The sequence below is a fragment of the Athene cunicularia genome (genome assembly GCF_003259725.1).
Source record: "Athene cunicularia isolate RWA chromosome 1 unlocalized genomic scaffold, athCun1 chr1_part1, whole genome shotgun sequence".
Lineage (NCBI taxonomy): Eukaryota > Metazoa > Chordata > Aves > Strigiformes > Strigidae > Athene > Athene cunicularia.
Window position 1 is genome coordinate 81,163,150 of NW_020799091.1, and position 18,457 is coordinate 81,181,606.

The window sequence follows — 18,457 nt, forward strand, 5'->3', positions numbered from 1 at the left end:
CACTCCTAAGGCAGGCCAGGATTTGGCCAGAAATGGCTCATTTGCCTTCTTTCATTTTGGAAATGGCATGCTGCTGCTTCCATCAGCTCCACTAGGAGATGGATCCCTTGTGGCAGTGATATGCTTGTCTCCCGAATACTGCTCTGTGCAGCAAAGTTAGCAGAAAGAGGACTGGTAAGGGTGCTGGGAGATTAAGGTGCTGTCTACAGCTTCACTCCAGGTTGTATCTCTTTTTGTCCCCTCATTTTTTTTGATAAATTACAGCTTCTCACAGACAATACAACTGGGACATGACTAAATGAAAAATTCCCTCCTTGACAACACAGATCACAATTGGCACCATGACTCTAACACAGTTATCGAAACACTTCTGAATTACATAATTTAATATGTTTGAAAATACATTTGAACGTTACAATTTTAGGAAATACTTCACCTTTCACAAACCAGTGGCAAGTGTCTCCCATTGGGGAAGACATACAGTGACACCTATTCTGTCAATACCTGCTATTTCTAAGGCACGCATTTGCAAACCATGTCAGAAAAACACTGCTATAGGAATACATTTTATATTTCAATACCATTAAAGCTTCTTTTAGTGAAGAGGGAAATTGGCTGTGAAACCTAAGATACGTTAAAGCAACGCAAAGCTCTCCAACTTACTGCTTTACAAAGCTGTAATAAGGGACATGGTGCTTTTTATTTTTGTACAGATATGTGCCTTTTGATGAATTAAAAAGTCTCTTTGCCCAGAACCAAAAATGAAACACAAAGCTAAAATTCAGAAGTTTTCTTTATAGGAAAGGTGTCCCAGGCATTCTGAGGCGGTCAGTTACACAGCTCATGTCCAGCTTCTGTAACCAGTCTAATGATGTCACATTGCTAATGGGATCCAGCCTTAAACATGGTACAGCACCTCCCACCTTCCTTTTCTGCCTCAGTGATTCAGTCTGCAGTCCTGGCATTGCAGCACTGTCTGCAACAGTCAAGCAATGGAGTAACTTGTGATTTCTAAAGTAAAATACCTAATACTATTCTATTGGGGAATGAGTGCCATGACCATGGAGAGGTCACTGGATAAGGAAAAATAAGGGTGAAACTTAACTTATCTTTACACTCATTTATTGAAATTAACTGAGTGTTGCACAGCTGGAGCTCCAGGTTTATGACTGGTTCTCCCACGATTTTCATACAAGTGTTCAAATGTCTTTTTAACATATGAGTGTATTTTCTCTCTCTTACAAAATACAAATACAAAACCACCTTTTAATATAACTTCTGTAATTTTGTAGGTCAGAATTATGTTCAGTATTACCAGACTTTCAGGAGAAATAAAGCAAATGAACTTCTGTAAAGTGAAATCACTTATAAAAGCAAAGTGAAAAGACATGTATCCAACATCAACTATTCTAATCACAAAGTGCTAAAATACATCAACAATTTCTCATTTGTACATATTGAACAGCAAAAAAGTATAAAAATATATCTATACAACAAGCTTAATAGGGAAACAAACCTGAAACAGTTCTCTACTGCTTATGGATAAGACAACTTTCCCTTAGTTTTTTTAGTGCATTCCGCTCTCATTCACAAGAACTAACGCATTTTATCTTCCTGTTCTAAGGCAAACCAAAACCAATCAAATCTTCCTTCAAATCAAGAACAGTTGTGAACTAGCAAATTAATACATATTCATCCAAGATCATTCTGAAATATAGGACAAGGTCAATAATGATTAACAGCTAAGGTGCACTACCATTTTGACATTTTTAAAGAGAAACAGCATTTATACAGAACAGTTTTTGCTATGGGACAGTAAAACTGTCATCTCTAAAGAGAATTATTGAAAACAGTATAGGAGGAGACACTGTGAGGACTGTAAGCAGCTTACTCTTCTACTTTCTTCTATTCAGTACTGCCCTGTTCCCAACTTTCTGCAACATAAAAAGAGGGAGAATGAAAAATTAATGGAAAAAAAATTATTTAAAGTGTTTCTTCTGTAACTCAGTTTATTTCATGCTTATGTCAGTTTCTCTCAAATCTGTTGACTGACTTCAAAGCAGTCCTATGGTAAATACTACAAGTAGATACATTTCATCTAGGTCAAACAGAATAAAAGCAAACCCACATGGCTAAATACAGTCTACATATGTATTCAGCTCTGATTAAAGGGTAGAATTAACCAGAGATAAAAATAAATGAGCCAATGCTTCTATCCTTCTTTTATATCTGGAATTAGTTATTTAATCCCTTCTAGAGTAATTCAGTTGAATACAATTGGTATCAGCTAGTGACATGTTCAAACAAAATCAGCTTGACTGCTGATAACTCATTAAAAGTATCACAAAAGTACATTCATCCAAGCACTGAAAAAGTCACATCTGCAATGGTAAACAGAATTACCATTCATAAATTCCATTGAGGAAAACAAGGTCAACCTTAAAGGGGCTGTCCTGTACTATGTGTTAGTCTCAAGAAACAGAGCCATAGTGATGTTTGGAGGTGAGAAGGATCTATGCAAGAGTGAAAAGGAACATTTTGTCTACTTATTTTTGGTCATTCTAGGACATGCATCACTACTGTATCTGCATGTACCAGGTCATGAAATCATCTGACATTCTGCTGTCCACTCTCATGATTTGGGGATGTATCATTATCTTTAACATGTGGCCCATGAGAGGGGGGAAAAAAGAAATAAACTAAGAATCACAGAATAAATCGATGCTGCAGCTAAGGCCTACACTTCAATTTCTAGCATCTCATGCCAGTATTTCAATAAGGAGGCCATCAAGCAGAAATGCATCATTCATATGCAGCCCTAATCATCTGTTTGGCACAGCTGCTTAGTGGCTACACCATGTGAGAGGAATAAAATCAGAGGGCAAAGTTGTGTCCTGCTTAAGGAAGTGCTCAGGAATACTGAAAAGCACAAATGCACACACCTATCAGAGTACCATACTAGCCACAACTCTGATGAATTTTTTACGGAAAATAAAGTAAGATTAAGATTCAAACCCAGAACCCGCAGAGATCAGGTGTCTCACAGGAAATATAACCCCCAAACTGAAAGAAAATCTATGGCTACCATGTTCACAGGTGAAAAAAAACACCAATCCAACATCACTTTGGTAAATCCTATGGCAAAACTACAATTTTGTAGAACTTGTTTGTATCTCTATCACTCTTCAGTTGAAATCCAAGGGATGTCTTTGTTGTATCAATGCATCAAATGTAATTACAGGTTAATATTAATGCAAAATAAAAAGCCATGTCAACATAACATACTTGAAGTGATCCAAACTTGCAAACTGAAGTAACAAAGAAAACATAATTTTAAAATGTATTTTCATTGTGTCTTCAAACACTAACACAACTTGATTTTGTACACAGCATCCTACATCTAAGCTGTACCCAAAACACTTAGTAGGCTTTAATATCACAATTGCAGAGTTAAGCAGCAGAAGAGGAAAACGATTAAATGCTGCAGGCAAGGAAGAAAACATAAGCTCTCAGATGGGATTTGAAACAAAAGGGAGAATCAAGATAACTTTGTCTCCTGCTTTAAGTCTACAAGAAATAAATGTCACAAAGCAGTATCAAAACGATTCAGTTTACCTCAGTAGCATCATCCATTTCTGTGATCTCTTACAATCATTTCAGCTTGTTTCTGAATGAGGAAATTCTTTTTCTGGAGAGCTGTCATCACTGAGGTCACTGTAGCTGTCACTGTTAAAAGCAATACAGTCAGAAGAATCTAAAACAAGTATTTTATTTCAAACCCTCCAACCCAGATGATGCCTATGACCAACACTTTCCTCAAATACAATCCACTTCCAGAAAACTATTTTGACCTCATGCTCAATTTTGGTATTTTAGAACAGCTTCCTCTACAGGAATGGGCTTGAGTTTGGAGTTTAAGATCTGATGAGAAAAACTATTCCACCTCATAAACAGTATGTTCAATTTCTTTTTGTTTGACTCCTGTACATTCATTCATTCCACAGTTTGCTGGTGCTGTGTGCCTGTGATCGTGATTAACAACATGGACACTAACGGGTGTTCAGAGCAAGACAAAGGAATTTCTCATTTATCATAAAGCAAATGATTGTTTTGACCAAAGAAATAGTTAAGACAACTTTATTTACTCAGAATGCTTCAATTTATACTTAAATTATAATTCCTACTCTTCCAGTCAGAATGTAAATCATTTTCATTGCACCAAGCAATACCCTGACAGTTCTCTCCTTCTGCTATTTCCTGAGAGAAGTAGAACAGTTTTCACAGAAAAAGCTGTTGTGCAAGTGATTCTCTTATAAGTGGCCAGAACAAGGAAACAGTGAAGAACAGCAATCATCTCAATGACTGAGAGAAAGAAGTGCCCACAAATCACATTTTCAGTCAGCTGTGATGTCTATTGGGTCTCCAGGTTTATCTTAAGTGCACATCTTCATTCAGAAGAGCCTCCAGTCTCAACCTCCTCCTACCACACTTCACCTCTACAGTCTGTTTTCCAGATATTTGAATTTCCCAAGATCAGAAGGCAACAAAGGGAGTCCAGGGAACTGACAAGCACATTTAAGCAGCAATAAATAAGCCTTGAGTAACAACTCTACTCCAGCCACTGCACACCTGTCTTGTCACATCTCACTCTTTATCACATACACCTTTCATCTTCCAGTCAACAGGACCTCAGTCACATCATGCTCCCCACCTCCAGGCGTGATCTCTTACTGACACATCAAGCGCATAACCAGCCCATGACCCATCTAGACATAGCCTTATCAGTTGATCCACAGTGACTGCCTGCTGTGCAATGTTTCAAGGGGAACTATGTAACCCCGCAGCTGGAGATCTTTGATCTAGACTGTAACGTGGAACAGTGAACAAACTGAGCTCAGCTATACCAGCTGAGCACTGCTTTGTAGCCTGAATATCACCCTCTCATCTTCAGGGAAAAAATAAAATCAAAGATTAGGTAAAAACACAGCCATCTTAATAGAGTGGAATAGGAGGAATGGCACCAACAGTCCTCTCATTTAATTTCTACCTCTGACTGTTAGGAAAACCTCCCACAGTTAGAGCAGATCACCGTACCATATACTGTACAAGACAGCATAGATGTTCTGACTGTTCAAACATTAAGACTTTGCCTACAGCAGCCCTTTCTTCACGACACATGTTGTCGATGCAGTTCTTCTAAAGAGTGTGTCGTATCAGTCTAGCAAGAAATGCTCAATTTGATCATTTCACCAGCTGGCAAACAATTACACAGTTCAAGTGAGGAAAGTGTTGTTAACAGTATGATCAAGCATGCCAGATGCACACAGACAAAAACAACATCACCAACATTGTACTTACTTCTTTCTGAAAGTACCCATGGAAACATGGAATAAAAATTCAGTGTTATTAAAACAGTTTTGCATTTTCACATCACAGCAAAAATCGTGCACATAACAGTGGGTAAAACTGTGATTGCAGAGAGCTGTGTAATCTTATGATAGCCCTAGTTTAAGTTCAAAGTCTTTACTTTTTTTTTTTTTTTTTTACTCAGCTCTACTGTCCAGTGACAGTCACAGCCCAAAAACATATCCCAGAGCTCCATATATAACAGTATGGCAGACAGATGCTTAAATAAAAATGTGCAGAGACCAATAAGGCGAGTGGAGAACTGCTCAGCTTCGTCTCTTCAACAGGTACTGACCCCCACCCAGCACTCTCATCCTCCCCCACTCAGTGACATAGGTTTTAGAGGCATTCACCCACAGAAGCAGTCACATAACGCTGGATGCTTCCATCATTTCATTGACTTACCACCCCAACTCCTCAGGCCTGTTTCCAGTTTGCAGAAGCTGAGGGTCACTTGGCTAGCCACTAGCTCAGAGGCTAAAACACTTACTCGGATGATGACAATTTTGTTCCTGTTCCCACACTGCCCAGTTCAGTGCAAGATTTGACTCCACATCCCAGAGAAGGGCTCTTATCACATTCTTGATTTCTGCAGTAGCACTTCACAGTTTCCCCTACTTTAGGACTGTTCTGTTGGGTGTAAGTCAGTTTTATCTCTAACAGGCAGTGCCACAATGGCAAGAAATACCCAGGTAAGGATCAGCCCTTGGGCTTCAGACTCATGTAACTGTCAGTCTCACAGTTTCTTGAATGATATCTCTGAGCACCCCCAGAAACTGTGGTATCATGGTAGCAAGAACAACCTGGACTCCAAGGAAACCTGAACTTCTTCAAGAGTTAAGCTGCCAGTGGACTTGAAAGCAAACAGGTCCTCATAAATCTTGGTATATCTTCAGGTGTTATAGTTTCAAACCAATGCTGATGTCCAGTTCGTAAGATTTACTGTGATATGAACTGTATTAAACTGATGAGTAATCTGAAGAAAGGCTCCAGGTGGTATGAACCATAAATGAGTCATCATACCTCTCCAAAATAAATGTGTACTTCCTTTCAAATTACACTGAATTGCTACAGGGATATTAAACACAACTCCCAAATGGATATTTTGGGCTCACAGTTGCTAATATTACATAACCTTACTTAAATGTGCTAGTTATGAAAGTGGTGGTGGTAGGAAATCAAATAAGCCTGGCTTTTCCTTTATGAAATTCTTTTTCACACTGAGCCTTCAACTAAAAAAATTACATTTCCTTTCACAAGTTTCCTCTCAGTTTGTCTACAAATTAATTAGTAATTATCTTGGGCAGGAAATTGACACCCACTTCACCTTGTTTGTAACAATTCTTACAACAGTGGACTGCAACAAAAAGGAGCTAATGAGCAGATCTAAGGCCACCACAGTGGTTCTATTATACCCTTTTTAAATGGGATCCAGAGTATAAAGATGTGGCCAAGAGAAAACAGACTAAAACTCAAGACTATGCAGTGTCACTGCATCTGGTCAATCACTTCAGTCATCAAGATGAAGAATTTTGGTCACTTTGATCCTTACACCTAATCTACCTGTAGATAATGGTAATGCATTCACTGCAAAGTGAAATGCCAACTAGTAGATGTTTCACATTGATATTTCACTTTGCAGTTAACTGCAACCAGTACCTAGCTGGTATTTCACTTTGCAGTGAACTGCAACACATTCCTGACTGGAGGAAAGAAAACATTCTCTCTTGGGAAATTATGTTATGGAGTTTTCTTATGTTTTTAAGTTCACTCATTCTCGGATCCCTCCCTTCTCAAGATGTAAACAATAAAAAGAGCTTCCCCTGCATATGCTCCATTATTACCAAATACATGCCCATTTCAGACCTCTCTGTTCTACTGACAGAGGCATCATCACACCTCTGCCATGCATCTAAGGCATGGAAGGAGGCAAGATGCTAAGATTCCCTATCGGTATGGTACAGAAGGCAGCCAATAGCTGGGGCCACGTGGCATGAAGCCATAATATATCACCTCAGCAACCAATCTCTGCTACAAAACCACTAGAATTAAGACCAATTTTAAATCTGCATTTCTCAAACAGCTGCTCAAAAGTACCAAACTGCCTGCTTTCAATGTTTTTGTTAAGAAACACAGCCAACTGTAAAATGGGTACTCCTTGAACGTTCTGTTTGTTCCATTTGGAAAATCCTGGTCAACTTTCTTTAAAAACAAAGGATTTGACACAGTTTCAGAGGGGGGCTTTTTTTCATCCTTTTTTAATGTATCATTGACAAAAAAGTCCTTTTCTAGAAATGTAAGCAATTTAAACAATTGTTACAGTAACGCTATTCCCTGCAAAGACAGGAGCCAAGCTAAGTGCATTTCTTCCTCAATGCAAATTAAAGATAAATGTAATTACATTTAGTACAGGCTGTGGCTGTTTAAAACAAACAATTGTTACAGCTTTCGAGAACCTAGCAAAACGAAATCTGTCAATTATTTATTCCATCCACATAAAGCTGAATGATTACAATTATTATAGTCATTAAAATATTATTAAAATAAATGCATATTTGATTGTGCAATGGTTATAACTGCAGTCACCCATATTTCTCAGTGCATATTTTTACAATCATTATATGATCATATAGTATTTATTGTGATCACCATCATTATACGATCCTGTGCTTTCATGAAACATCATTTCATTAAAGAATCCCTCAGTACATACCTAAGACTCCCCAGTTCCAACCTGCCAGACATCTGCACTCACGTAACTGGATTTAGGATAACGGATTTATCAGGACCCAGCATCACAAAAATCATAACCAAGATGTCAGAACATATCTGGGTATTATAAAAACTATCAGCTGAATCTCATGCATGGGATTTAATTCTTTAGACACCTTTATCTGAGATCTAGCGACCACAGAAGAAGACTTGGGGTGACCACTCAGAAGTATCTTCACTCTAAACATCTAACCTTAAAATGACAAATTAACTGCCATAACTAGCCATTACTAAGTTCATCACTAAGTACCGCCATGGTTGAGAAGGGATTTCCCTCAAAACTTTTTCTGTAGTTTTCTGTAAGAGCTCTGAGAGTACCAATAGATCTTAGCTGCCCTGACCATCCTCACCCAGGACCTTCACCCACGGGTCCAGAAGCCTTGGCCCCCAGTCCTTGCCAGAGCTATGTCACAGGCATGCCTGTACCCATCTCTGTCGTTCTGCAGTCACTTGTCAACTGGACTTCCTGGATTGACCTCAGACCTGACTCATCACTTTGTACTTCTGCACTGGACTGTCTGTAAGACATGGTGACTGGAGTCAGTCCACTTGCCTTCTTTGGTGACCATGGCACTGACTCCTGCTGGTGAGGACACTATCCCTACTAGTACCAGCTGCCACCTCTGGCTTCTGGATTGTTGTCTTTTGTGGAGCAGCCCCTCTCTTGCTGTTCTCTTGACAGTCTTCAAGCCACAAGATTTGCTTCACTTTCCTCTGAAATGTGAAGATTTGGCCAATGGCAGAAATATGAAGCTGTGCCAGATGTGTTATTGATTGGGGACAATGTACAGGGGACATCAGAGACAGCCCTGCCCCTATCTCCTTTGTCACTCGCACACCAGAACATGTCTCACAGGCTCTTCCTGTTCTGTTTATAGGTGTTTGCCCAAACATCCCTACACAGCTGGTCTGGGAGACAACTGGACCATGTTAGTGCAGTAAGCACCATATGGACTAGTCTGCTGAGATTTTTCTTCTTTATGCACCACTCCTATCCTCTGGCCACTTCTGTTCCTTGCCGCTGAATGCAACTCATAACTCATCTTTTATTAATAAACTGCCCAGAACTTAAGATTACTCTGTGACTAGATGGCACTAGATTGGTGCCTTCTATTACTGTATTAATTAATGACTTGTAAAAATTTCTTTTGGCAGCAGTCCTAGTTGCCCATACTTTCTCACCTAGGAATATATCTCACTTCCTATATTTCCTTCCATCTACGGGACATCCGTATTTAAATTATTTATCTTTAGCCTGTTACTCTCTTTCTCCAAAGAAACACAAGATTCCACTATTTTCAGCTCAGGTTTCTAAATTCTCTGTATCTTTTTACGTTATTCCTTTGTTCTGAATAGTGCTTTCAGCTCCTCTTTGAATTATATTATTTGCAAATATCATTAATATACTGTAGCCTACTCTTGCTGATGCTAAACTTGCTATGGAAAAAAACCCCAGCAACATGGCTTTATTGTACATCAGTGGCTTTGCAATCCATATGACACTGTTCCCAAAGATAAGCCAGTTTTTATTACTTTTTCCAAGTGAAATTCCAAAAGACTAAGTAAAAGCCAACAACATTATATCTGAAGTTCCCCTCTTCATCCACCAGTTTTCTATTAAAATCTTTTGGTTTCTCTTAAAAAACAATGTATTTGTGGGTATTGTACACTTTGAGTCTCCTGTGGTTCTGGTTTTCTTTGTCCTTTAAAATGAAGCATGTAAACTGGCAGCTGCTCACCATCCTCAGCTATGTATGAAATGGTCACTTTAGTACTCCCACGGAAAGATTTGGAAAAGGTCAAGATCTAACAGCATTCACGAGGAAACGAAGTACATGGTTTTGTCTGATGATTAGGCACTCATGCCATAAAGCACGAGGGGCTGAAACCACAAAGGCAACTTAAATGCACAACTACCACTTCAGGTAACTAAGTAAAAACTCATCACTGAGTTAGTTACTCTGATCCTTTGCTCAGTTCTTGACTGTCTCTGTACACATCAAAGCTTCTGGGACTAAGTTTACCCCAAAGGATGCATTCCAGTCTCAAACTGTGCTCATGCTTGTGTGTAAGCATCCTTGGACTGTCTACCAGACTAGGCCTCAAAAAAATTTAAGAGAAGGTTTATTCCCTTTTATTTGTTTAGAGCACTCACCTGGGAGGTACAATGCATCTTTAAATTTACTGTTTGCTCTGTTTAGAAGCTAGGGCTTCTGTCCAGGTGTCAGATGTTCTAAAAGTGTGTCCTAATTATGAGGCTGTTAAACATTCTGGGGTAATGATTTGCTGTTAAGAATCTCACACTGAAATATGTTATTTCCTTTTGTCTCAGGACTTCATCATTAACTGTCTTTTTAGTGTTTGTAACAGCCTAGTTTAGGTAATCTGCTCAACTTGCTGGCTTCCATAAATTCTCTTGCAGGCTACATCTTTGCTGTAGTCAACAACATGACTACAATTCATATAGGCAATGCTGGATGAGGTGTGCAGAAAATCCTCTCCTCAGATTTATTTCAGTCTTGTATGACATGCCTTAGCTTTACTGCTCAATGAAATCACCACCATTCTGAGGCTTAAAGGTTTAAATACGAAATCCTTTCCACTCAGCAGGTGGGTATGTTAATATGAGTGGGTGTGCTGTAATTAGTACTGAAATTCCCTTCTGAATGTTCTTTCCTGAAAAATGCTACTCTTCTAGCCTCAAAATGTTTTCTATTTCAATGCTCTTTCTCAAGACAGAGGAGGATTGCTTGATTGAGGTGTAACTAGGTAAATGGTAAAATTTGTATTTTTACATATAAAGTTTTGTGGTATGAATTTCTGTCTTTGCTAAATGTATGTGTTGGCTGGAGTTTATTTTATGAACATGAAGAAAAAGAGTTGGGTATACTTTTTTACTGATTCATTCAAATAAGTGTAAGTGTGGCACATTTGGTAACTGCTGAAACAAAGTCAAGGTTATAAAACGTATTTGCTGTAATGCTAAAGGATTTGATTTTAAACTAGCAGGACACATGCCGATCACTCATTCAAAAAAAAGTGATTTTTTTTTTATATCAGAGAGAAGAACGAGTATACTTATGGGAGGAAGCAGTAAAGGAAAGAATATTGGGACCTGGGAAATAAGATGAACTGTGAGGCAGAGAATGACCACAAGAGGAAAGGCTGAAGATCACTGTGCTTGAAGACTCCCTCCTGCCAAGCACCACAAAAATTTGACCTGTGTAATGCACTTGCACAAATTTTGAATGGCAGATAATGTTATGACCACTACTAACAGTGACAGGCTAAGGTAAGAGGAGTATTTCAATCAAGCTGTAGTTTGCAGATCAGAAAGAAACTCAGTAAGTACATTGCACAATTGGCCAGGGTAAGCAAAGGATCAAGTGCATTTATGAAAGATAACTGACACCCACAAGGAGCAGTGTACCAAAATAGATTATCTGGTCTAGCTTGGCTATTTTCCATTACTACTGAAACCTGAATAAAATTTCTATTTCTCACTTAAGAAAAGGACTTAATTTTAATAGAAAACAATGCTCAAAAAAACCCGAACCCACAAAACAATTAGGTTTAGTGCCTTGTTTAGAGGAAAAGCCAGTAAGCCAGAGCTGAATCTGTTCTGTGTTGTTATTCAGTCATTCTGCGATTTATTTTAATTTTTTTTTTCATTTTTGTTATTGTACCTTAGGCTTCTCTCTGAAATCTCTATTATTTTATTGTAATGAAATTTTAACTGTTATTAATATAATTGAAATAAACAACAAACAGTTAACACTGGCTAAAAACTATTGATACATTCAGTAAACCAAAACCTCTTGCATCCAAGGGAATTGGGATAAAGGTTTTTATTTTGGCTGAACCATCCAGTTTTGATCTAGATCCAAACCCTTCCATAAATCTAAAGATAACCCAACTGTTTTGTTTCAGGCCTGTCTCTGCTAGATGGTATTAATTTATTTAGCTATGGCAAAATAAAATCAGTGTTTTCCTTTTGTTACTGTCATCATTCAAACATAACTAGGTAAGAATTTCACTTCATTGATTGATCCTCTAGCAAATCTCCTTTACTGTGAAACTACCGTTAATGAGAGGTAACACAGGAGGCCACTAACCACATAAATTTACTAAAGGTTTTTAACTTCTTTCTGGTTATAATGTATGGATCTGGCTTTAGCTCTAACAGCCTCTGACAAGGAGGAAATCAGGAACTGTGCTTACTGCTTACAGAAATGTTTATACCAGGGTTTATGTCAGGCACGCACAGGAACAAGTAAATCAATACATGAAGAACTCCTTTGCCTCTTCTGGACTGCTGAATTTAAGGATGGGATAGTCCCTCCAAAAATGCGTCTGTCAAACTGCAGGCAAATAAGAAAGATTACCTTGGAGACAATTTACATCCACGTTGCAGGTATGCATTGAGCGTCCCAGTTGCTGCTAGCAACAGTCCAAGGTATGGAGGTGAAGGTTTCATAGGTCTTGAGGAAAACTCTGGGTGGAACTGAACCCCCACAAAATATGGATGGTCTACAAGACAGATGCCAAAGAAAATTTTAAGATGTAGGAAGAAGATAGTATTTAGAACAACTGTTAGGAAAAAAGTTTATTGAAGATTTCACACAGGAGTCCAGATCAGCATATGTGAATTTAAGGGCGAGGCAGCACAAACATTAACTTTTTCCATTAAAACCTTAACTTTTTCCATGAAAAGCAACTGACAACAGATGGAGAATGTTAGTAAGGCAAATTAAGGAAAAATCATCCTGTGATTCAACCTTAATGTGCACAATGATGTAATTAAAATCTGAATAATAAACCTGTACTGAAATGTAAGGGGGGCAGGGGGGGAGAACAACCACAAAGTCTACATGTATCATGTTATTTTGATAGTGTTTTGGTTTCCTATATATATTTGTGCATGTATATTCAGAACATGCACCCATAGATATCTGAGGGAAAAAATACAACGGTTCCTAAAAGACTAAGCATTATCATACAGCAACTATTTACACATTAAGACATGGATATGAAAGCAGCATACATAGAAAACTGGGGAAAACAAGATTCAAATAATTAGGCCTGGGACATGAAGTCCATTCTCCTGTTATTGAATGGAGCTACATCATGTAGTCTCATGCACAAAGGGTCAAGGCTCTGCTGTAACACCCTTTGGGTTTTTTTCTCCCACTAGAAAGCTCTTCTAATACTCTCTCCTTTTGCTTTCAAACCTTTTCCTAATTCACAGGCCATCTTTGTTACAGACAACTTATATCCATTTCTTAAGGTATTCTAGTTCCCTGCTGTTTGATCTGTGTGATTAAGGATGACAGTATCACCATCATTCAACTATGCCTGCTAAGTGAAACAAGCCATGCTGCTTCACCTTCTCTTAAACCTTCAGCTGTTTCCCAATCAAAGTATCTCTTTACCACTGCTTCTGCTTCCCTTCTGTTTTCTTCGAAAGGATAAGGAAGGAAAAATGTTTTCACACTCCCATGCTGTGAACCTGTTCCTTCTTTGAATACTGTTTTAAAGGAGCTAACATTAACCACTTCTAGTGCCAGGACACTGGACAAAATTAACCACAGAACTCTTCTGGTTTGGCAGTTACCAAAATAATCCTGAATGGTTAAAGAATTTCTCCGCAGTACGAAATAAGTGATAACAAGAAAGCTGCGCTTTTTTTTTTTTTTTTAAATATGAGGATAAACTATATAATCTAGTATAGTGGTCTTCTCTCTGCTAGGTCTTAAAGAGAACCTGGATCCTAAATTTATCCCATAACTTCTTTTTCTCTACCATGCAATTTAGTCCTTTAAAGCTGTTAAACAAGACAATGACAAAGCATCAAATATTTCCTGTGGGGATATTTTGCTGCAAAGCTATCTGGTGTACTGCTATTTCCATGCTTCTGCTCCAACCCTCCCTCCTCCCTATAATGATTGTTTTTCTTTAGTAATCAGAGTCTCCTTGCAGCCCATTGTGAAATAATTCCAGGTTTTACTGTTGCTTTTATTCTTTTCACAGTAACATGCAATTGAAAAATTCTGTCTGATTTATTCCACAATGCTCTTTATAGAAGTTGTTTCATGCAGGGCAGACAAAATAGTCCCCCAACACCTGCATGCGCAACAGAGGTAATCTATCAGGAACAAACCAAGCAAAGAACACCATGACAATTAGTAGTTTATGAATTCACATGTATCCTTTGCTCTCCATGGTGCAGTTGCTTGACATTGTAAGTAGGTGTCCATCCTCAAACCCTGGTTCAAAGCTACAGCACTGTTCTTCCACATACTACAGAGCATATAAAATGAATTCTCAAGAACATTGTGTTGCAAATAGCACTCCATAGGATGATAACGTATTCTTATGATAAATTAATGTTTCTGTGCATGGAGTTTATCTTAACCAATGGCAATTAGGGGCCACATAAGGAAAGAAAAAAGATTTTGTAAGGTAGTCTGCATCTTCAGGTGCCTGATACTCATCTAGTCAACAGTGACTTAACAGCAAGGAGTTAATCAAAGAATCGAGCAAAATCAAAGGGATTGTTTCCAAGAGTACTCTGTGGAGCATTCAACAAACATATGCAGTGTAGCTCCTTTTCATTTCAGAACCTTTCCTAAAAGACTTGTCTTACTTGGTAAAGTAGTTCAAATCTACCAGATTTCCACAGGTATCAAACCCTCATTTATCTGAATCATTTCCGTGAAAGAAAGGTGCTTGCTTTCTATTTGATTTTCAGACTTCTTTCTACAATTCTAAACAGAAGGGAACTGAAGGAGACAGAAACTGATTGGAAGGCACTTTGGAAGGTCTCTAGTCCCATCTCCTGCTCAATGCAGGGTCAAGTTCAAAGTTAAATCAGGTTGCTGACTGCTTTGTCTAGTCAAGTTTTGAAGGTCTTTCAAGGATGAAGATTTCACAGCCTGTCTAGGTAATATATTCCAGTGATGTTTTCATACTTAGGCTATACTGCATATATACATATTTCGTATACTCAAGCAAACTGAACCTATATTAGTTATTGGGACCTGACTATGAATATTGGAGAATAAATACTTAGGGAGCAGGTTAATGTCATTGTGAAGCTGGTTTTAATCTTTAAAAGGCCAAGGTGATCATGAGAGGTCCCTGATGACTGGAAAAAGGCAGTCACCATGCCCTTCTTCAAGAAAGACAAGGAACTACAGAACAGTCAGACTAACCCCAGTTTATGGCAAGATTATGAAACAAATCCTGCTCCAAGGCTTTTCCAGACACATGAAGGACAGGAAGACAATTGGGCACCACAAGCTTGAGAACAATCAGGCTTTGGGTGCAGGGAGAGCAATACCCTTCCTTTATCTTGACTTTGGCAAGGCTTTTGATATGGTTTCCTATCATCCAAGTTGGGAGCTATGGACTATGGGTAGACTACAAATTGAGTTTAAAAATAGCTGCACTGCTGGGTTCAAAGCGTAGTGGTGAGTGGTTTGAAGTCCAACAGATATCATATTTGGTGATACAAAATTTGACTGATATGGCTCTCAACAACCTGATCTATATTTGAAGGTAGCCCTGTGTTGAAACAAGAGGGTTGGACTAGATAACCTCCCAAATCACTCTATGATTCTGTATAGCCAAATCCCACTCACACATTATGACCTTTTTGGAAAAGGAGCATGTCTCTCCTTGATAATCAAACATACACACAATCCTTGAGAAGTGTAAGACTTCTCCTAACATCCTCTGAATCTACACCCACTGTAATACACAGGTTGACTCAGCAGTATCCCCCCCGACATGATCTTGGCTGTTACAACAGCTAAATATTGTGCCTGCCTGCCACTTATCAACCTTTAGTTTACATGGTTTTAATAGATACTGAAAGTACTACAGACAAGCAAGACACTTACTCTCCAGTTCAATGATTTCCATTCTGTTCCCTTCCATATCATGGCCAACAAATTTCAAACCTTTCTCTTCAAAGCAGTGAGTCAATTCTGGGTTCACCTAAAATATTGAAAGTAATAATTTACTTTCTATTTACAGTTCTATTTATTTTTTGATTTAACAAACAGTAGTAGCTACTTGTAATGTTTTTAGTATGCATACAAGAATGAAAAGAATTAAGAAAAGAGTTGGGAACTTTCGCTTTCTTGTTTTAACAACTCTCTGGTATAAATTTGTAAAAGTGGGCATGCTTATTTAAGAAGAGATGGATCAGTGATTTTAAAACTTACTACATAACATTCAAAAGATTAAAGCCAGAGTCCTCTCTGCTTGCTGTCCTCCTGATTCTGAGCAGCTTGCATTCCTCTTTTTTTAAACAGCCCACTACAGTAGGCGCAAAGACTGACCTCCTCTTTGAACACTGCATTTCAGCGGTTATGACACAAACTGTGGTTCAGCTCCTCCAAACTGAGGAGCTCTGCAGTGAGCTGTTTCATTTCCTTGGTGATGTTCTAACCACTCATTTAATATTCAAACTCTGAGCACCTTTGCCACCATCACATTAACCTTCCAGCTTTTTAACAAAACTTAACATTGTCTGAATCATTTTGTAGCATGTACACACCTCAGAGCACAGACCCCTCTGGAGATACTGATGGAGTCAGGCCCCTTCTGAACTATTTCAGAGATAACTCTAAGAGTCCAGCTCTTGCCCGTCTCCTCAAATTTTGAATGTACACAGACACCTTTGCTCAGATGTTCTCAAACACAGAAGTGGACTTATACAAGGGGTCTATAGAGTTGGATGGTAGGAGTTGCAGATGCCTGAAGGCTGCCTACATTTAGAATATGAAAGAATGTGCACTACTGGAACATAATCTAAGCCTTTAAATAAGCCAAATCGGCCAAGGAGCAATGCATTTAAAGACTGTAAGCCTTTACCTTTGAAATACTTCACAGGAAGTCTTCAGGCAATCTCTGACATCACTCCTCCAAAACCATTTTGCTAAGACACTGCGCTTTTTCTACCACAAAAACAGTACTCTAGATCATTACCTTCTATTGAACACTTGCAAGAACACCTCTGTGATACTGTGTCTAGTTTCAGGCCCCTCAGCACAAGAAGGCAATTGACAAAATGTTGCAAGTCCATAGGAGGTCCAACCAGGATGGTTAGGGGGCTGGACCACATGCAAAATAGGAGGAGAGATTAGATGAACTGGATCTGTTCAACCTGGAAAGGGCGAAGAGTGGATCTCATTGCTGACTTCAACTATCTAATGGGACACTATACAGAGAACTGCACCAGACTCTGCTCAGAGATGCACAGCATAAGACTGAGAGACAAAAGACAAACTGTCCAAGGAAATCTCCTATTAAATATAAGGGAAAAAAGGGTTCACAATGAAGTGGTTAAGCACTGGAAGAGGCTGCCAAAAGGTGTTGTGGAATCTCTTCAGGGAGATTCAGAACTACGTGCAACAAAATCCTGAGTAGCCTGATCTAATTTTAAAGTTGGCTCAGCTCCAAACAGGGAGTTGGACCAGATTTGCAGAGGTTCCTTTCAATCTGATTTATACTATCTAACCATTACTGAATTATGGGTTATGTTTATGTAAGAAATCTCCCATTGGCTTTAAGGGGAATCATGCCTAAGAGAAACATAATTTGCTTAAGCTTTAACTTTTGAACATAAAGTACATTAGCCGTTCTTACCTCGTATCGATGCCTGTGTCGCTCCTCTACAAACGTTTCATCACCATAAAGTTTCCCTGAATATATAACAAAAAAGAAATTAATGCTAATGAGTTGCTTAATAGTTGCTACAACTATTTCTCATAATTTAAACCTCAAAAAAATTTTACACATAAAACATAACAGGACACTATTTATCACAGTCCAGCTTTCTGTTTTTCTGAGTGATGACTAGTTTCTTTTAATTTACTGCTACCTGAGTTTATTCAGGATTCATATTCAACATTCCTTGACCAGAAATAGCTTAGGTAGACTAGAGTCTGAAGGCCACACTTAAACTAATTTAAATTGTAAAGCTCAAGATAAAGTAAAAAAAATGTTTGAGTGAACAAGCAACATAAAATCCCTTCAGGGTTTTACAACAGTTGTACACAAAAGGTGCAGTGAAGGAAGCCTTTTAGGAGCATCTGTTCTATTTTAATAGATTATGCATGGCAGCTTGCATAATACCTCCCATGACAGAATATTGTTTTTCTTCTGTTTTCCTAATCTCATTACCCAAATGACTCTTACACTCCTCTGAGCCCAATCTGGAACATTCTGCATTCCAGAGCAACAATTTGTAAGGTAGAGGTATGCAGTA

General features: G+C 38.5%; 1 protein-coding gene across 2 annotated transcripts in view; it reads right to left on the reverse strand.

Annotated features, from left to right (window-relative positions):
* Nucleotides 1-362: 362 nt before the first annotated feature.
* Nucleotides 363-18,457, reverse strand: part of CTPS2 (CTP synthase 2) — a 73,333-nt gene continuing 55,238 nt past the window's right edge. The window contains exons 14-19 of one of the 2 annotated variants that reach the window (XM_026847642.1): nucleotides 17,836-17,891; nucleotides 16,083-16,179; nucleotides 12,564-12,708; nucleotides 12,321-12,326; nucleotides 3,616-3,726; nucleotides 363-1,934 (exon numbers count right to left, since the gene is read on the reverse strand). In XM_026847642.1, coding sequence (XP_026703443.1) covers nucleotides 3,657-3,726; nucleotides 12,321-12,326; nucleotides 12,564-12,708; nucleotides 16,083-16,179; nucleotides 17,836-17,891 — 374 coding nt within the window. In that variant the 3' untranslated portion in view covers nucleotides 363-1,934; nucleotides 3,616-3,656. The remainder of the gene's footprint in view (nucleotides 1,935-3,615; nucleotides 3,727-12,320; nucleotides 12,327-12,563; nucleotides 12,709-16,082; nucleotides 16,180-17,835; nucleotides 17,892-18,457) is intronic. The other variant, XM_026847652.1, reaches the window with a different exon arrangement.